General features: G+C 42.3%; 1 protein-coding gene across 1 annotated transcript in view; it reads left to right on the top strand.

Annotated features, from left to right (window-relative positions):
- The window catches only part of CNTN4 (contactin 4), a 434888-nt gene that overhangs the window by 411277 nt on the left and 4893 nt on the right, over positions 1–18718 (top strand). The window contains exons 14-20 of the mRNA XM_045530432.1: positions 1702–1860; positions 3704–3853; positions 5409–5479; positions 6526–6760; positions 8871–8983; positions 9513–9699; positions 10131–10243. Coding sequence (XP_045386388.1) covers positions 1702–1860; positions 3704–3853; positions 5409–5479; positions 6526–6760; positions 8871–8983; positions 9513–9699; positions 10131–10243 — 1028 coding nt within the window. The remainder of the gene's footprint in view (positions 1–1701; positions 1861–3703; positions 3854–5408; positions 5480–6525; positions 6761–8870; positions 8984–9512; positions 9700–10130; positions 10244–18718) is intronic.

Here is an 18718-nt window from a genome sequence, read left to right as displayed (position 1 = left end):
ACCCTGGAAAGTACCATCTTCTCTCTAATGGCCAAATTCACACCAGCCCTTCATTTCCTTCCTACACAGTGGCCACCGATGGGCTCAGATACTTCCTATTGATCGAATTCTTTGAGAAGTTCACAGGGGAACCCTTTTCTATTTGTGGTACTTAGATTTTAAAGGCCATTGAAGCAGCATCCGTAAAGACAAAAGATGGGGAATGCTAGGATGAGAAAGCTGGTAAGGAAAAAAAAAAAAGATTATATTGTCTTCTGGACCTTATCTAGTTAAAAAGATTCCCAAAGACCAAAGGTTACATCAGCCCTATCTAGATGGCATTAGATTGACATGCTGAAATGTCACCATGGAAAGTTAATCAGTTCCAGCATACAGATTTTCAGACATTTCATTCAGGAGTGGGAGGGAGAAGATAAATTTAGTCTCACCTGTGTGTCTATAAAAATGGTTTTTAAAAAAGGAAAGAGAATTTAGGGCATCGTATAAAGGGTAAAGGAGTGAATTCTAGAACAAAGTCTAACTTCAGGAAAGTGCCGTTAACTTTTCACCACTCTGTGAGACGTCTCTTTTCCCTGTCCCTGCGACGTGGCCCTATAGTATTTTGGCAGTACACTTGATTGCTATACTGGGGATTAGTAAACCCCTCCTGGGAATATCTTCTTATGCCTGTTGAATGGGCATGGGGCTTGTCATTATGTCCCCTCAGAATCACTTTTTCTCCTGAGGTGTTCAATTGTGCCTTGTTAAAAATGCATTTAACTGCCTGGTAAGAGCTTTCGCATTGGAAGCTGGGGTAGCGTTGGGTCTTTGCTCCGGCTCCGCTGTTATTCTGTCTTTGCCCACCAACCGCTTTCCATCCCTGTATTTCTTTTATGATTCTCCAGCCTTCATTTAAATCTGATTTCCTCCCCTTTCAATGGTTTAAGCACAAGGAAAGAAACAATGAACATCGGGAAGATAAGTAGAAAAATACAGGTATGACTTTCAGAAACTACAAATGAGGGTGTTTAGACTCCAGCCCAATTTTGAAATTGCTCTGGGGAAGGGAGAGCCCTGTGACTCTTGAGCACCGTCCATTTTCACAGCGGTTCCCTTGCCCACAAGCCTGTGCTCCTATTGGATACGGGGCGGGGGGCAAGGGGAGTGTTAGCAATTACAGTGCAGAGGAATGCGCAGAGCCACACTGTGACTTCCAAAATTTCAAAGCCATTTCTGCCCAAATCCATATTCTCAGTGGTAGAAATGGCCATTTCCAGCAGACTGTAATCTTCATAAAATCAGGAGCAGTATCTGTCTTTTCTCATGACTCTGTCCCCAGATAACAGTGCCCGACCCATAGTAGGAATCTACAAATATATGATGAATGAATTAATGAATGTGGGCCCTTACGGTAGCCAGTATTTTTAACATCAAAACAAATACTCTGTTGTAATTCTTTGTTTACATATAAGTTCTTCCCGTTGTACTGTGAGCCTCGAGGAGGAAGGGGCTGTGTCTCATACATTTCTGTGGTTTCTGTGGCTTCGGAGCCCAGCAGAGTTCCCAGCATCTAATAGGTGTTCAAAAAGGGTTTGACAAGGGATAGATCCATGCATGGGTCAATAAATGATTGAATGAGTCAGCACCCATTCAAGTAAGTGGACCATTTACGTAGACATTTGAACACACTGCTCCAATTCTGAGCACCCTGCTCTTTCCCAGGTCCCCCAGGTCCCCCCGAGGCTGTGACCATAGATGAAATCACAGACACCACTGCTCAGCTCTCCTGGAGACCCGGGCCTGACAACCACAGCCCCATCACCATGTATGTCATCCAAGCCAGGACTCCGTTCTCCGTGGGCTGGCAAGCAGTCAATACAGGTACCATACCGGATGCTTGGTTCAGGGCCTTCTGAACTCAGCAAAATGCACAGAGCACTGTCGTAGATGCCAACGGACATCTAGGTTCTCAGACACAGCTATAAATGACACATTATGACTGTTTCCCAAACCTCAGCCCACTGTACTATCTTTCATGTAATATTTTTCTGGATATCAACTCACATTTGTCTTTTAACTCATCCTGAACAATAATATCTGTGCAATGATGCATCTGTTGTGCTGGTTATATATGTTTTCTTAACACATACTAAGAAATGCATTAGTTATAAAAACAAAATGCATCAATCTGTGTATTACCTAAAACCATCCATATTTCAGTGTGGTACACTTTGGGAAACAGTGGAATCTGCTGGACTGTAATCACAGTCTTTGCAAAGTTTACACACTGCTCTCAAGAACCTGTAGCTAAGGAGTGCAGAGAGTCTGTTGACTTGCTGCCCATTTTTTTAGATGGATAAATTTGGGGATAAAAAGGTATAGGGGGTGGTTTCTAACCAACTTTACAGATTCAAGGTTGGTTTTTTTTTTGTTTGTTTTTTGTTTTTTGAGACAGAGTCTCACTCTGTTGCCTGGGCTAGAGTGCCGTGGCATCAACCCAGCTCACAGCAACCTCAAATTCCCGAGCTCAAGCAATCCTTCTGCCTCAGCCTCCCTAGTAGCTGGGACTACAGGCATGTGCCACCATGCCTGGCTAATTTTTTCTATATATGTTTAGTTGTCCAGATAATTTCTTTCTATTTTTTAGTAGAGATGGGGTCTCGCTCTTGCTCAGGCTGATCTCAAACTCCTGACCTCAAGTGATCCTCCCGCCTTGGCCTCCCAGAGTGCTAGGATTACAGGCGTGAGCCACCACGCCCGGCCGAGCTTTTTTTTTTTTTTAAAACCATTGTTAACAGTAGCATTTTCATCCTCTTCCTTTATTATATTATACAGCACTTCCTATTTTTTTTTTTTAAAAAAGTTTCACAATCATTTCTCTTTGGGTCTTAATTCTTATACCATTCTTGCTTCTGTCAATACCTCCAAATTGATTCATTATTTAATTTAGATTTCATTTGGGGAAAAACTGGACAAACAAGTAATTATAAGCAAGATACACACTCCTCTAGACACTAACGCTTGGGCATGTGGCTTTAATGTTTTGAAGGACAGATAAATGGAGTGCCATGCCCAGTTTTATGCAGTACATATGAATTGTGTTGATTTAACAATCTCAATTTGTTTTATTCATTTTAGCTTATGGATCCTCAGAAATGGGTTTCTGTTTCCTGCTGTAATCACTGAGTTTCTGCTGAGTCACAGGAGTGGCTTTAGGAAGGAAAGATGAGAAAAGTCTGGAAGTTAGGAGATGAATCTTAATCCTGGCTGCTAAGGAGCTGATCTCTATACATCTTCATTTTCCTCTTCCGTTAAATGAGCACACCAAGGATTGTTTAAGAATGAACATAATAATTCTACCTTGTTCATGGGATAGTTGTAAGAATTAAACAATGTGCTTGGCGCTAAATAATAAATGCTAAAAAACATGTTAGGTGATAGCAATAATGATTACAGTCAAGTAGCTTTGGGTCTTGAGGACTCTGTGACTTTTATGTTGTCGTCATCTGCTGGTATCTGATTTATTAGTTTAACATACATAGATAGTTGTGAGATTGCCTCACTGTAATGACTATTTGCACAGCTACTGTCAGGCACCAACACCGGGCTGCGTACAACGATGATGCTGGTGGATGTTCCGCTCTTCCTAACCCTGTCTCTGCAGTTGTTTTCTGAGAATCCTATGAAGCAGTCCTCTCTCCCCCCGCCTTTTGATGTCTTCCAGTCCCAGAACTCATTGATGGGAAGACATTCACAGCGACTGTGGTGGGTTTGAACCCTTGGGTGGAGTACGAGTTCCGCACGGTTGCAGCCAATGTGATTGGGATTGGGGAGCCCAGCCGTCCCTCAGAGAAACGGAGGACGGAGGAAGCCCGTGAGTAGCACCCAGGATACAGTCTGTTCCGGCAGCATCTGTTCCTCAGGGAGAGGCTTTGACTTCTTGCTGCTCTTCAGCCCTAACGAGGCTCTGTACTTGCACACCCTTCCCCTTAAATGATTATAATGATCAGAAATCAGGCCAGTAGAAGCTCAGCTTAACAGGCAATGAGTGTCAATCAAGAGTGAAGTTCTCGTCACTGGGTCTACTTACAGAGCAGGGACACACTGTGCGTGGCTCTCTCAAAAGCCAGCTCTTCCTTCATTGATTCATTTGTCACCAGGATGCCCCTCACAGGATTTTTTTTTTTAAATACCCCACACTTCAAATAAAATCATCTCACAGAAAGCACTAATGGCAAAGAATAACTTCTTTAGAAATGTTCACTAAGATTTTCTCAGGGTATAAACTGTTCCCAAAAGCTAAGATTCAGAACATGCTGCTAATTCATACAAGACCAGCCAGCAATTTAGTAGAGCCTTCTGCATACATAGCTTGAGTGAGCACAGGGCGAGAATAACAAATTTGTCTGAGTCAGTCGTAATTTTATTTCTCTACTGCAAAGCCAGAGGCCTACATGCATGGTCTTTGTAGAGCTCCCAGATGTGGAGAGGCCAGTGTGTTGAAGGAATAGCAAAGTCTCTAAGCAAATGGGAGCTCTGACCCTATTCTCAGGAAAAAAAAAAAAAAATCCACCTAGATCTATGTCATTGGCTTTAACGAAGAGGGGACATCCCCAGTCACCAGCGACCCCAATGAGACATTTTCATATTCTGTCTGGAGTCTTTCAGTTACATGATGATACTATAGTGAATCCCATGCTTTCTCTTCCTCTTCTTGAACTGTAATTAATCCCTCTCAGCAACCCTGCGAAGGAAGCTAGCATCATTTCCCCTCTTTTACAGAGAAAACTAGGGATCGAAGAGGTTAAGCACAGTGATCTAGGGGTCAACTTATGCCCATCACTTCCTTCAACACCCAGCTCAAAACTCACCTTCCTTTGAGAAGCCATAGTCACCCCTGCTCTGAGCAGCCTGCCACTCCAGAAGGCCACCGCGCTTCTCCATGCTGTCTGTACCCTACTCTTGTGTGTTGCCAGCCTGGCTCTGTAATCATGGTGTACGCACTCTCACCCGCTACCCAGACTGTGAGCTCTGCAGGGGCAGAGTTTGTACTGTCTTTCCTTTGTGTACCACCACATGCTTAGTAAACGCATTAGGACCAGAACCTCAGTCCTTTCCTCTTCCCAGGAACCGCTCGGCCTCTAGGGATTGAGCTGAACAATTGTTCAGACATGTCAGATAACACGTGTACCTTGTTGGATGGGAAACAGGTAATTAACAGCAATTTCCTTGGTACATTTCACTTCCTCAAACTGATGCTGTGGGCCCCTTGGTGACGATGTTTCTGATCTCAAAGGGCAAGCGTATTATACACAGTATACTTTGCATCACAGGATTCTTTGAAAGTGAGTCACCTCAGCCAGGCAGCCTTCCCGACCCTCATTTGACTTTGCCACTTGACATAACTTGTTTTTTTGTCTCCTGCGCAGTCCCTGAAGTCACCCCAGCTAACGTCAGTGGTGGAGGAGGCAGCAAATCTGAACTGGTTATAACCTGGGAGGTAAATGAATCACAGACCAAAAGGAACATACGTTTGTCTAAGCTGTTTAATTATTTTCCTCCATGTTAAACATAGCTGGGGAATTCCCTCCTCTGTATTTAACATCTGAGTGCAAACACTCCCTTTTCATACAGCTAATGGCCAGCAGGAAAAGACGGTGCTTGCCCATCAATTGTAGAGGCAAGTTTTGATTCATCACAGGAAAAACAGTCATGAAAGGGAAGATAACACAAGTAAAAAGAAAAAAAAATATATATATATATATATTAAAGAAGGCTATTCAGAGAAAAACAGTTTTTCTTTTCTTCCTGAATTGCTGCATCGCCAATTGATTTAAACGTCTGCCAGCGATAGCTTCAGTGTACTAGTGTGATTTCCTGACAATTGACTTTGCTTCTGGAACCCTCTTTTAGGAGGTATTTTTTTAAACAAGCTGGAGGAAAGTTAGTCACCAATTTATTAAGTATTGACTTTGAGAGGAGGTGGGAGCTGTAGAAAAGAATTCTTAATGTTCTGTGGAAGAGTCTAGACAACAGCCCCAGAAGTTAAAATCTTTCATTTACCCAGAGCACAGCAATGAAAGAATCCCACACCCCGGCAGCTGGACTCTTGCCTTCTGGGAGGGGGGATCTCGCCTGAGCCATAATGGTCTTTATTCCTTCAATGAGATCGTTTGTCTATTTTGCACTGGAGGGAGGAGAGGAGTATTAGATGGCACGTGTCGGAAATGTTGGTTTTTAGGAGATTGATGTCCAGGTTCTTTCACAATCTTTTCCCACTATTTTAGTTCAGAGCCTGCCCCATCAAAGCGCCAGGCTCTGAACTGCAGATCTGCACTTAGTTTGCTAACCCTGCCGTCACTCCAATACCGCATGAGTGTTTAAAGCAGCCTGACCACAAACCCTAGATTTAAAAGACTCCTGACAAAACCCCAAATAAGATAAGTAGGGCAGAATGTAAACGAGAATGTTGAGGCTGGAGAGAACAATTTCCACATTTGAATGGAACTGCTGTGATTTCTGAAGACCACCTCCCTTCTCTCCCAGACGGTCCCTGAGGAGTTACAAAACGGGAGAGGCTTTGGTTACGTGGTGGCTTTCCGGCCCTACGGCAAAATGATCTGGATGCTGACAGTGCTGGCCTCTGCCGATGCCTCCAGATACGTGTTCAGGAACGAGAGCGTGCGCCCCTTCTCTCCCTTCGAGGTTAAAGTGGGTGTCTTCAACAATAAAGGAGAAGGCCCCTTCAGCCCAACCACAGTGGTGTATTCTGCAGAAGAAGGTAGGAGTCATGCTGCCTCAATAGTTGATATTTCTTCAATTCTGAAATATTTCAGGAGGTATACTCAATTTAGCATTGTACATATAAATTAAAGGCATATCCTGATTTGAGAAAAGGATAATGTAAAAAATTTGGTTCATTATCCACTACCAATCTCTTGAAAAGACAGCAACTCCACTCCATGTGAAAACACATGGCTATCTTTTATTAATTCCATCGCTAAGGATGGGAATTGTGAGTACCTCGTAATATCCTATAAGACCCTATATATAAATGTCATCATTCCTTTTAAAAGGATTTTATTTTATGCCCTTAAGTGAATGCCAAAACATGCTTCACATTTTATCTCACCACTTATATTTTCATAAATCCTATTGTACTTATAATTTATTCTAACTTATTAAAGAAAAGAGTAAGTCATGAAGCAGTGTGATTGCATTCACTATCATCCACACTGTCATTATGTTTAATGTTTCTCACACATTATTACCACTTCTATGCCATGCCTGCTCTCAGGATGCCTCTCACACAGTGTTCCTTACTGTTGGAGTTCATCTGTGTTGTTTTAAAGATGATGTTCAGGCCAGGCGCGTTGGCTCACGCCTGTAATCCTAGCCCTCTGGGAGGCCGAGGCGGGTGGATCGCTCAAGGTCAGGAGTTTGAGACCAGCCTGAGCAAGAGCGAGACCCCATCTCTACTAAAAATAGAAAAAAATTATCTGGGCAACTAAAACATATATAGAAAAAAGTAGCCGGGCATGATGGCGCATGCCTGTAGTCCCAGCTACCCGGGAGGCTGAGGCAGTAGGATTGCTTAAGCCCAGGAGTTTGAGGTTGCTGTGAGCTAGGCTGATGCCACGGCACTCACTCTAGCCCAGGCAACAAAGCAAGACTCTGTCTCAAAAAAATAAATAAATAAAAAAATAAAGATGATGTTCAGAATGAGATCATATTAAAACATCTGAGGCTGGTCTCGGTGGCTCTCACCTGTAATCCTAGCACTCTGGGAGACTAAGGAGGGAGGATCGCTTGAGCTCAGGAGTTCAAGAGCAGTCTGAGCAAGAGCAAGACCCCGTCTCTACTAAAAATAGAAAAATTAGCTAGGCATGGTGGCACACACCTGTAGTCCCAGCTACTTGGGAGGCTGAGGCAGGAGGATCACATGAGCCCAAGAATTTGAGGTTGTAGTGAGTTACAGTGACGCCACTGGACTCTACCTGCAGCAACAGAGCAAGACTCTGTCTCAAAAAACAAAAAATCTGAAAGTTGAGTCATTAATTAAGAGTCAGTGAAGATGCAAGACATTCTTCTCCCCAAGTAGAGAAATGATCCCCTTGGATTCAGTAGTCCTCCGTTATCTAGCACCTGCTTCTGTCTGCACCAACACCTGATGCCCTTCCCTGCATACTCCATGCTCCAACCAAATCCAAAGGATTTACAATGATCCAAACAAGCTTCAGCCCCTTGCATATGCTTCATCTTCTCCTAGGTGACAGTCCTAGTCACTGGATTATGAAAATGGGAGAGACAAGGAAAAGGGGTGGTCAAGTATTTGTCTAAAATTTAGGAGAGCTAGGTGACAGTTCAGTTCCACATTGCAATCTGTATGAGCTTGGACAAGTATATACTCTCTGGGCCTCAGCATCTTCAGCTGCAAAGGAGAGGCTGGACTAATGCTTCCCAAATTTCAGTTATTTTTGCCAGAACTGTGTACCATTTGTATATGTTAACATTTTCCTTTCATGGGTCTTTCTTAAAGAAAAACATAGTTTAGCCATGTGGTAAGCAATAAAATTCATTAAATGCTAATTAAAAGGGGTCTGTATTAAGGGAATTGCTGGCTGTGAAAATCTGGTGCTTACATGTAAATAGTTCTGGGTTACTTCTCTTCCACTCACCCCCAAATTTAGAACCGAAAGACTCTGGACAAATTTTCCCTATCACCAACCCTCAGCTGTTAATCACCGCTCTTCTGAAAAATGAGGGTTTGTCTTGCAATCATTAAGGGTGATTCTATAACCGTGAATTTTTTGTACCTTGTAATGCCAGTGTCTGGAAGCCTGTCCAGATGCAGCTGATAGAGTAATAACTTTTTCCACATTTATCTGCAGAACCCACCAAACCACCGGCCAGCATCTTTGCCAGAAGTCTTTCTGCCACAGACATCGAAGTTTTCTGGGCATCCCCCCTGGAAAAGAACAGAGGACGCATACAAGGTTATGAGGTAGGCAAGAGATATGTGCCTTGGGTCCGGCAAAGTCTGTGCCCCTCAGCGAGGCCTTCAAGACACACTCTGATGAGAAAAGACCCCGGCCTGGCTTCCAGCTGAGCATTTATGGAAGCATTGAACATTCAGCTGTGAGACCACTCTTTTTTTGTGTTACACTCTAGGGGTATTTTTCAAAATACATGCAAGTCTAAGCATTTATGAGATGGTTGACAAAATGAGTTTTGACTTCTGATATGCCCGGGATCACTTGAGCTCAAATGTGGGGGAAAAAGGAAGAAATAAGCAACAAAGGTTGTACCGATTTACCATCTCACTAGGAAGCGAAGAAAAGAAAAGGGACCCTTCTTACTGTGGATAATTTCATGGAACGTACCAAGTTTTTTGTTCTGAAAGCTCTGCTTCATGAATTGGTATAGAAAACTAACTCTAGCATAAAAATCTGCATTAAAAAGTTACTACCCAGTGACACTGGAAATCTCCCCAGTGGGTGTGATTTCCAAGGTCTTTCTTTTTATTTTCTCAGGTTAAATATTGGAGACATGAAGACAAGGAAGAAAATGCTAGAAAAATACGAACAGTTGGAAATCAGACATCAACAAAAATCACCAACTTAAAAGGCAGTGCACTGTATCACTTAGCTGTCAAGGCATATAATTCCGCTGGGACAGGCCCCTCTAGTGCGACAGTCAACGTGACAACCAGGAAGCCACGTAAGAACAAACTTGCTCAGAAATATTGGGGGGATGCATCAGACATATCCCAAGTTCATTTTCTGTCCCCACCTCCCAATGATCATTTGCATACTAATTGGTAACATTATGTGGTTTCAAATTTACCTTAACATTTTAACTGAACCTTTCCAAATACCATGCAAAATTCACTGCTCCGGAGGACAGAAAGATAAATGTTTTTCTCCTCACTGGGAAGGGCTACTTCTCTTAGCTATAAATGTTAGGCGACCAACTGAATCTTTTTCCATTTGCAATGCTGTATCTCATCAGATTTTAGTGACCTTGAAGACGCATATTAGTGCAATAGCCCATTAAATTGTCTCCACTCTCAGATTCTAGTAAGGAGATATTCCTCAGAATCCATTGAGACTTAATAATCTGTGACTTCGTATATCTTAATTTTTTTATAGCACCAAGTCAGCCCCCCGGAAACATCATATGGAATTCATCGGACTCCAAAATTATCCTGAATTGGGATCAAGTGAAGGCCTTGGATAATGAGTCGGAAGTAAAAGGATACAAAGTGGGTAATTTCTTTTTTGCAAAGGCACCTAATCCTGCACTAGTGGGGATAGTCTCTTACATGAATCATACGATCTATTCATATTCTCACGCTCTCTGATGCTCTCCCAGCGTCTTTAGGAATCGCTGCCCCCAAAGTGGTTTGTTCTGAGTTTTACAAGTGGTCTATGGCAACTGGCCCAGATTTAGACAATCACCTAAAAAAGTTAGGCAAAAACCCTGAAGAACCACTTTTTAAACATTTCTACTCTTGGCTTTGTTTTGATCTTATCTCAGTATTTTTTTTAATCAACAACAGTAACTTCCCAATATTACTAATGATTAATCATTTTGGTTCATGTTTCTATAGTTTATATAGGAAAAAAAATTTTTTCAGAAAATTTGTTTGCCAGATCCCATAAATGTCGGCCTGTCTTTAAAGAGAAAATGAAAAGAACGTGTATATAGTCTCATTGCCACAACTAAAAGGGGTTATGAATATCTTTGCAAGGGTTTTCAGCTACCTATTTCTGCCTAACAAACCACCCCAAAACTAGGGGCTAAAACAGTAATAATATAGCATGTTTCATGATTCTACAGTCTGGACACGACCAAAATAGTTTCTCAGGCTGGAATGACTAAGCTTCTTCTTCACACACTTCTGGCTTCTCACTTAGAATGACTGGCAGAACTGGAGGCTGGCCAGGGATCATTCTCTGCATGAGGCCTCTCCACGTGGGTAACTTGGGCTTCCTCACAGTATGGTGATCTCAGAGTAGGCAGACTTCTTACATGGTTGCTGGCTTCGAGAAGGAGAAAGCAGAAGCTGCAGGTCCTTTTAAAAGCTAAAGATGAACCTGTCTACTGTGAGGCCAACTCAGATTCAAAGGGAAGGGAAATGAATTCTACCTCTCGGTGTGCGGAGCAACTTGCTTGTGCAGACAGTGAAAGAACCGATGACGGCTACATTTATAGACCACAGCATGCATTGAGACGCTGTGACCAGGAGGTTGACAAATCTGTGAGGATGAATGAAGGAACCCAGGTTATTTAACTGGATAAACAACTCTCAGAAGCATGACAACCACTTGAAATATCTGAAGGGCTATTGTAATGAACAGCAAGTAGAATTGTTCCTCAAGGTTACAAGGAATAAAACTATGACCAATGAGTGAAAGCTCATGAAGATATTTTGGCTCAGTTTTGCTTTCTAATAGCCAAAGCTCTTCAAAAATGGACTGTCAAGGAGAGATGGAGGGTTCTCCATCACTGCAAATAATCAAGCGTTAGCTGCGTCACCCCCAAGGAGATGTTAGAAAAAGGAAATATAATGTGGGTATTTAAATTATATGGCATTTTTTTTCCCTTTCTAGCACTAGAATGTTATGAGTAAATGACTTTCAAAAAGCTTTTGAGAAACCATAATCATTGGGCTATGTTAACAATGTTCTTGACCTTCAGTGGTTTTGTATTCAAAAGAAAAATGGTTTTTACAATTTCAATAAACTGTCCCATAGTTTTCATTATAAAAGGAAGATTATAAACCTGGGCATGGTGGCACATGCCTATAGAGTCCAAGTGACTGGGGAGGCAGAGGCAGGAGGATCACATGCACCCAGGAGTTTGAGTTCAGTCTGGGCAACATAGCAAGCCCCTGTCTCTAAAATAAATAAGTAAAATACAAAAATAAATAAAAGGAAGATTATAAAACCAAACCTATGATTTTGAAAATGTTTTCAAATAGGAAAGCTTGGAAGTCAAAATTTTCTGAAGTCTTGTGAACTGGTCTTTTATCTACCAGAAAATAAATGAAAGGATTGCAAAGACGTGAACACTAGATAACATGAGTGGCAGAAGCAGGCAGGTGGAAGCTATAGCCAGCTAGAGAGTGTGCTGCTGTCAAAAAGCACCAACTGCTACTAACTTCCTGCCTCTGTTGCCTTGTGAAAAAGTGGGCATAATGCCCCAGATATGTCAATGTTTCAAAAGATGGCAGGAAAAAAATGGATTATTATGTAAAATTTTTCAATTTTTAAATGTTGGCAACTCCTCTAATTTTGTTTTGTTTTGCTTTTAAACAACATTTGAGGCAATGGAATACAGGCCAAATAAAACTGGTATGTAGTCTGAATTAAGCCTGCAGGCTGCCAGCTTGTGACATTTTTGTGCAGAGCTGTTGAGGTAGCAGATAGGCAGAGCTGTCAGGCACTGGTTAAAGAACACGGGATCATTGGAAAATAGTAAGTAAAACAAGGGCTGCAATTAAGAGTTGATGTAGAAGGTGGTAGAGCCTTGGATAATGTACATAGAGAAAAACTCAGAAGACCCTCCCTGCCATGTACGTACTATTGTTCCTTCATCCTCATGGCACAGTGACTTGTATTCTACCAGCAGAGAAACAATCCCTAAGAACTGCTCTGCAGAACTTTTACTGGATCCTTTTTAAAACCAAACTCTTCTGGGAGAATCATAATACTATAGGATGAAGAGATAGGAAATCCATATTTTGGTCCTCTATTGGGTATGTGACTTCAGGTAAATCACTTAAACTCTCTAGAACTGCATTTACTTTTTTTAAAATCAAAGGAGAAATTTGTAGTGTCTTTATCTTTCTCTGACCCTTTGCATATCTGTTCCTTCTCTCCTGGACTGCCACCCTATGTGTCCCCAAGGAGCCACTCAGCTTTCAGGTCTCAGCATAGAAGCCTTCCCTGATGGGTAGAGCTCCTTCTAGTTACCAGATTTTAAAAAGTACTTTGCATCCTCTTGGGTAGTTGCTAATTACCTGATGATTTGTTGTAAATTCCCAGACTATGGGCTTCCAGAGGACCGTGTTTGAATTGTTACCATTATTTCTCCAGCCAAGGATACATTCCCTATGGCCATATGAGAGTGTAGGTTGTATTAGAATGGAGATCTCACATCCTAAACTTCTAGATCATTTAGCTCTTGGTGTGAAATAATGTGACAGAGTTTATCTGATCAGTTTTGTTTGTGGTAAAACAGACATGGGGTTGAGTAAGCTGGAAGATGGATGAGGGAAGAGAAAACTAAAATGAAGAAAACAAAGAAAGCTAGAATGAAGACAGACCTTTGCAACCTTGGATTTCCCCCCCAGGCTAACACTGCCTGATCACCTTGACCTTGATTACCACAATATTAGCAAAAAGCAGATGGGATATGGGCAAAACTAATTTAACCAAACCAAGGGAGAGAGTAAAAAAAAATACAAGAGAAAAATTTTTCCTCCCAGCTTCCAGTTACACCCAGTAGACCAGGTAGAAGAAAGCACAATAAAAACACAGGTAAGCTTTAGGAGTCCCTGGGAGCTGCACAAGCTCCATGGGCAAACCTTTAACTAAATTTTAAGCTCCTTTTCAAGCTGTTGCTAAAATAAAACTGATGGGCAGGGAGCTACCTGAAGCATTTCAGCAGCCAGGCAAAACGTTAGCTTGGCGAGGGATTCTAGAGATCACTTTACAGGTGCAAAAACAGAAGCCCATCGAGTACAGTGACGTGGAGTGCCTTCAGCTTTCTCAGGGGCAGGGATCAATAAAGCTGGTCTACTTCACTGTGTCTGAGAAATGATAGGCATTTTTAGAAGAAAAACTGAGTAACAATTATTATTTAGTTGCCACTTCTTTGCAGGAGTGCAAAGAAGTGGCAGAGTCTCAGAGACTCATGTGAGCTTGTCTTGGTAGCACCCTTCCAAGAAGGTCTATCTCACATTTACTACCTCAACAGACACTTCTGCAAACATCCAGAAGATTCGCTTGAGCAGCATAAAATCAGGAAGGATGTGTGGTGGGAATAAAGCAGGTCAGGACAAACACAAGGGCATTTGACCTCCGAGGAAAGATGTGCTGGGCTTAGTGTAGGATTTAGGGAAACTGCTTTTATTTCTTTAGAAATAAAATAAGACATTGGAACAAACTGAAGTTTCAGATATGAGCAGACCAGATGATAACCATAGATTTAGACACTTTTTTCCAAATATGTCTTTTTATGTTGGTTCATTATATCTTCTAGATCTAGTCTAGACTATCTCTATATTGGGAATTTTGCATCCAAGGAAGCATGAGTGGTGGGTGGGTAGCAAGTGTGTGAAATGCTGTAGGAACCACACGTGGTGACAGCAGAGGAAAGAGTAGCCAACAGGGTTGGAATAGGTGATAGGAAAGGACACTTTCTGAGTTGTTCTTAATTTCCAACTTAATCGCTCCCCTTATTTTAGGGCAGGGAATGGAGAGGCAGACTCCCATACTTCCTCAGTTAGATTCCAAGGAATCCCATGTAACTGGCTATAGAAATTGAATTGCTACACATATGAATGTTTTGGATATGTAATTTAAATATATATGCAGTTGACCCTCCATATCTGGAGAATTTGCAGATTCTGCATCCTCAGATTCAACCAACTGTGGATCAAAAATATTCATAAAAAAGGCTGGGTGCTGTGGCGCATGCCTCTAATCCTAGCACTTTGGGAGGCCAAGGTCGGGGCGTTGCTTGAGGTCAGGAGTTCGAGACCAGGCTGAGGAAAAGCAAGACCAGGTCTCTACAAAAAATTGAAAAATGAGCTTGGTGGAGTGGTGCATGCCTATAGTTCCAGCTACTCGGGAGACCAAAGGAGGGGGATCCCTTAAGCCTAGGAGTTTGAGGTTGCCGTGAGTTGTGATGATGCCACTGCACTCTAGCCCAGGTGACAGAGTATGACCTTATCTCAAAAACAAAAATAATTCAGAAAAATAAAAATAACACAATAAAATACAAATTTGAAGAAATATAGAATAGCAACTATTTACAGAGCATATACTTGTACTAAGTATTATAATTAAAGATGATTTGAAGTATAGAAGAGGATGTGCTTAGGTTATATGCAAATACTATACCATTTTATATAAGGGACTTGAGCATCCCCAGATTTGGGTACCTGGGGGGGTCCTGGAACCAATCCCCTGCAGATAACACGGGACAACTGTGTGTATATGTGCCCCCTCCCCACACATATATGGCACCTCCCAAGATATCCCAGGAAACCCTCATGTCACTTATAGAGGTGAGATTATAGGCTGAATAAAATACAAATCTAATTACAATGGCAGAGTGATTTTGATGGAGAATTTGACTCATTAAAAATAGCTATTGTTTATATCATACTTACCCCTTCCAAAATTTGCTTTTTATCCTAAATACTAAAGGTGTTGTGGTGTAGGTTTATTTTTGCTTTTTAACTAAATTGTCTGGATTCGTGAGGTCTCAGCTTGGGTAGACAGTCTCAACAAAAAGTTGACTTAAGAAAATTTGAGGCCTAGAATATTCTGTTAGCACAAATCCTGTACTACTGTATTGACACCAGAGCTAAAAGGAGAACACCTGATCTCCGTATCACAAAATAAACTGCCTGCAGAGACAGGCGGGTAACATAAAAGAGTTACATTGACTCAGTTCATTCGAAAAACTATTAATATATATCCTAAGGTGAAGCACTGTTATAATGCATCTTAAATTCATAGTAACCCATGGAGTAGGTAAAGTTGTCAGCCCGCAATTTTATACATGAAGAAACACGGCACAGAGTTCAGTAACTTGCCTAAATCACACAGCTTCTGTGTTGAAGACCTGGGATCTCAATACAGCAGGATGGGTCCAGAGTCCCACCTTCTAGCCACTTGGTTATTCTGCCTGCCAGCCAATAGTTGCCAGAGAGGAAGGACCACTACCTTAGTCAATTTTGTGCTACTGCAACAGGATACCTGAGACTGGGGAATTACTAATAATAATGAACAGGAATTTATTCCCTTACAGTTCTAGAGACTGGGAAGGCCAGTATCAAAGTTCTGGCATCTGGCAAAGGCCTTCTTGCTGCATCACTCTACAGCAGAAAGTGAGAGGGTGAGAGAGAGAGGAGGCAGAACTCTCCCTTTTACCACAGCTCCCATCCCACCCACGAGGCTGGAGCCCTCACCACCTAATCAGCTCATAAAGGTCCCACCTCTTGATACTGTTACGACGGCAATTCAATAATTTCAACTCGAGTTTTAGAGGTGACAAACATTCAAACTGTAGCAACCAGTGTGGCCATATCTTCCAGTTCTTTAATAGAACCCAAAACTTTTTCATGTATAATTTCTTGGTTTTTAAATGTTGACATCTAACTAAAAAAAAAAAAAAAGAAAAAAACACTTAAACACCATGAGGGCCAAACAAATAATATATGCAGACTGGATATGACCCATGGGCCACCAGTTTTCTCCCGTCTAACCCCCTTGTTTTGCATTTACGAAGACACAGACTAGAGAGGGGAAGCAATGTGCCCACAGCCCCACAGGTGGTGGCCAAGCTAATCTTAGCTAAGAATCGAGCTCTGAAGGCAGCCTGCCTGGGCCTGAATGCAGGCTCTGCCACCTGCTAGCCATGGGACCCTGGGCAATTGCTGAACATCTCCGGGTCTCAGGTTCTCATCTTTGAAATCAGAATAACAACAGTGCCTAAGAGGTCATCTATGTAAGCATTTAGAACATACAGTGTCCAGACATTCAATAATGGAAGTGGAAGTAGTCGATAATATTTGCTATTATCATTATTCCCACGAATCCATTCTTTCCACTTGTCTTCCTCCCTGGGTTATATCAAATGCAAGCACAGCCTTCACGTCAATCAGAGGAACCAAGTGTTTGGTGTAAATAAAGGTTTGACAGGACTTTATTTAGGCCCCGCGGCAGTTCCTAATATTGCAAAACTGATAAGCAGTGCTGATAAAAAGGCTGCTTTTTCCTGGAAGTGTTTCTTTTGGATTTATATTTGAAACTAGTTGAATTCTCTGAGCTCTTGCAAGGACCAGAGGTAAATCAAAGAAGCAATTTATTCCTCAAAGCCAGATGTGACCTTGCATCCCATCAGCCAGCCCATTCTCCTGGAGGGCTGTGATGAGAAGTTTTGGCACTCCTGAAGGTGCCCGAGGATTTATTTGTGCCTAATCATTAGCGAGGGGGTGCTGAGTCTGATACAGCTGATGCTGCGGGGGGGGGGGGGGGGGGGACTTATGAATCTTTCCACCTTAAGGAAATTGTGTTTTCCACCTTGTATTAGAGATACATAAATTAAGGTGATGAAATGCCAGGGAACAAATGGGATCTAAACCATTTTAAGGGAATTTTATGAATTTCATTTGTGTTTGGTTTTGTCTTGAGATAGAAGAGTGACCTTATGTCCCTAACATCAGCAGATCGGAATTTATAGAGGATTTTAGGGAAGGATGAGCTAATCTGGTGGTTCTCAAGGCATGATCCCTGGACCAGCGACCTTGGCATTAGCTGGGAACTTGTTAGAAATACAAACTTTCAGGTCCCGCCCCAGACCTACACAATCAGAGACTGTGGGAATGGGGCCCCAGAAGCCTGTGTTTCAACAAACTTTCCGAGTGATTCTGATGCATGCTGGAGTTTGAGATCCACTAATTGAATTCAAGAGGCCCATCCCATATTAACATCACCTGAGGATCTTTTTTTATGTAAACATTCCCCCACCTCTGCAGAGCCTTACCCAGGACTGCTGGAGTGGAACTCGAGCAGGGTTCCTCCACTCCCTCACTGCTGACACTTTGAGTGAGATGATTCTCTGTTGTGGGGCTGTCCTCTGCACTGTAGGATGTTCAGGAGCAGCCCGGATTGTTACCTGCTACACCAGTTAGCACCTGTTGTGACAGCCAAAGATGTCTGCAGACATTGCCAAATACCTTCCTGTGGGGCAAAATTTCTTCCTGACCCTGCCCACCCCTCATGAGAACCATTGATCTAGAGCATCAGTATTTTGCAAGCACCCCAAGTGCTTCTAACATGCAGTCAGGACAGAGAACCACTGTCTGATCCAACCCTATAGCTTCAATTGCCAGGGGAATCTGGAGAGGATCAGCTATAGCGGTTCTGTAGGGAAATGCACGTTCTATAGATAAAAGTGGACACACTTTCCCAAACCTATATGTTTTGTTCCTGATTGCAGTGAACGCCAATCAGAGCAGGCAGTCCCAGGAAGGTGAATGTGTTTTCAGGAGAGCTAGTTGGCCACCTCATCAAATGAATCACGCCACAAACTCAAAACCCAGTGGGGGCCAAGAAGGAAAACACAGATGTGTGAGTGGGACTGTGGGAAGCTCCAGACACTTGCAGGGTGACAGTGATTGACTCTTTTCTATGTAGATTCTCAAAAAGGGATCCCAGTTGGAGGAAAGGGGAGGAGTGTTACTGCCCTTGCCTTTCAGAGACCTTCCTGTGCTGCAATGTCCTCTCTCCAAAAGATTCATGATAATAATAACCCTTTGGCTATTCTTGCCTTATGCTTCTAAACTTTTCCATGTATGTTTCTCTTATTCTCTTTAAGCCTTCATAGATACTATTCCTTACATGCTTCCTTTGAGCCAGACCCTCCCCATATTCCATCCTTGTGCAATCTTGAAAATGCTCCAAAAGGGGGGATATTACTGTCCCCATTTTACAGA

The sequence above is a fragment of the Lemur catta genome, chromosome 18, assembly GCF_020740605.2.
Source record: "Lemur catta isolate mLemCat1 chromosome 18, mLemCat1.pri, whole genome shotgun sequence".
In the NCBI taxonomy this organism is placed as follows: Eukaryota; Metazoa; Chordata; class Mammalia; order Primates; family Lemuridae; genus Lemur; species Lemur catta.
The sequence above is the reverse complement of the archived record's forward strand: the minus strand, read 5'-3'. Positions and strand labels throughout refer to the sequence as shown.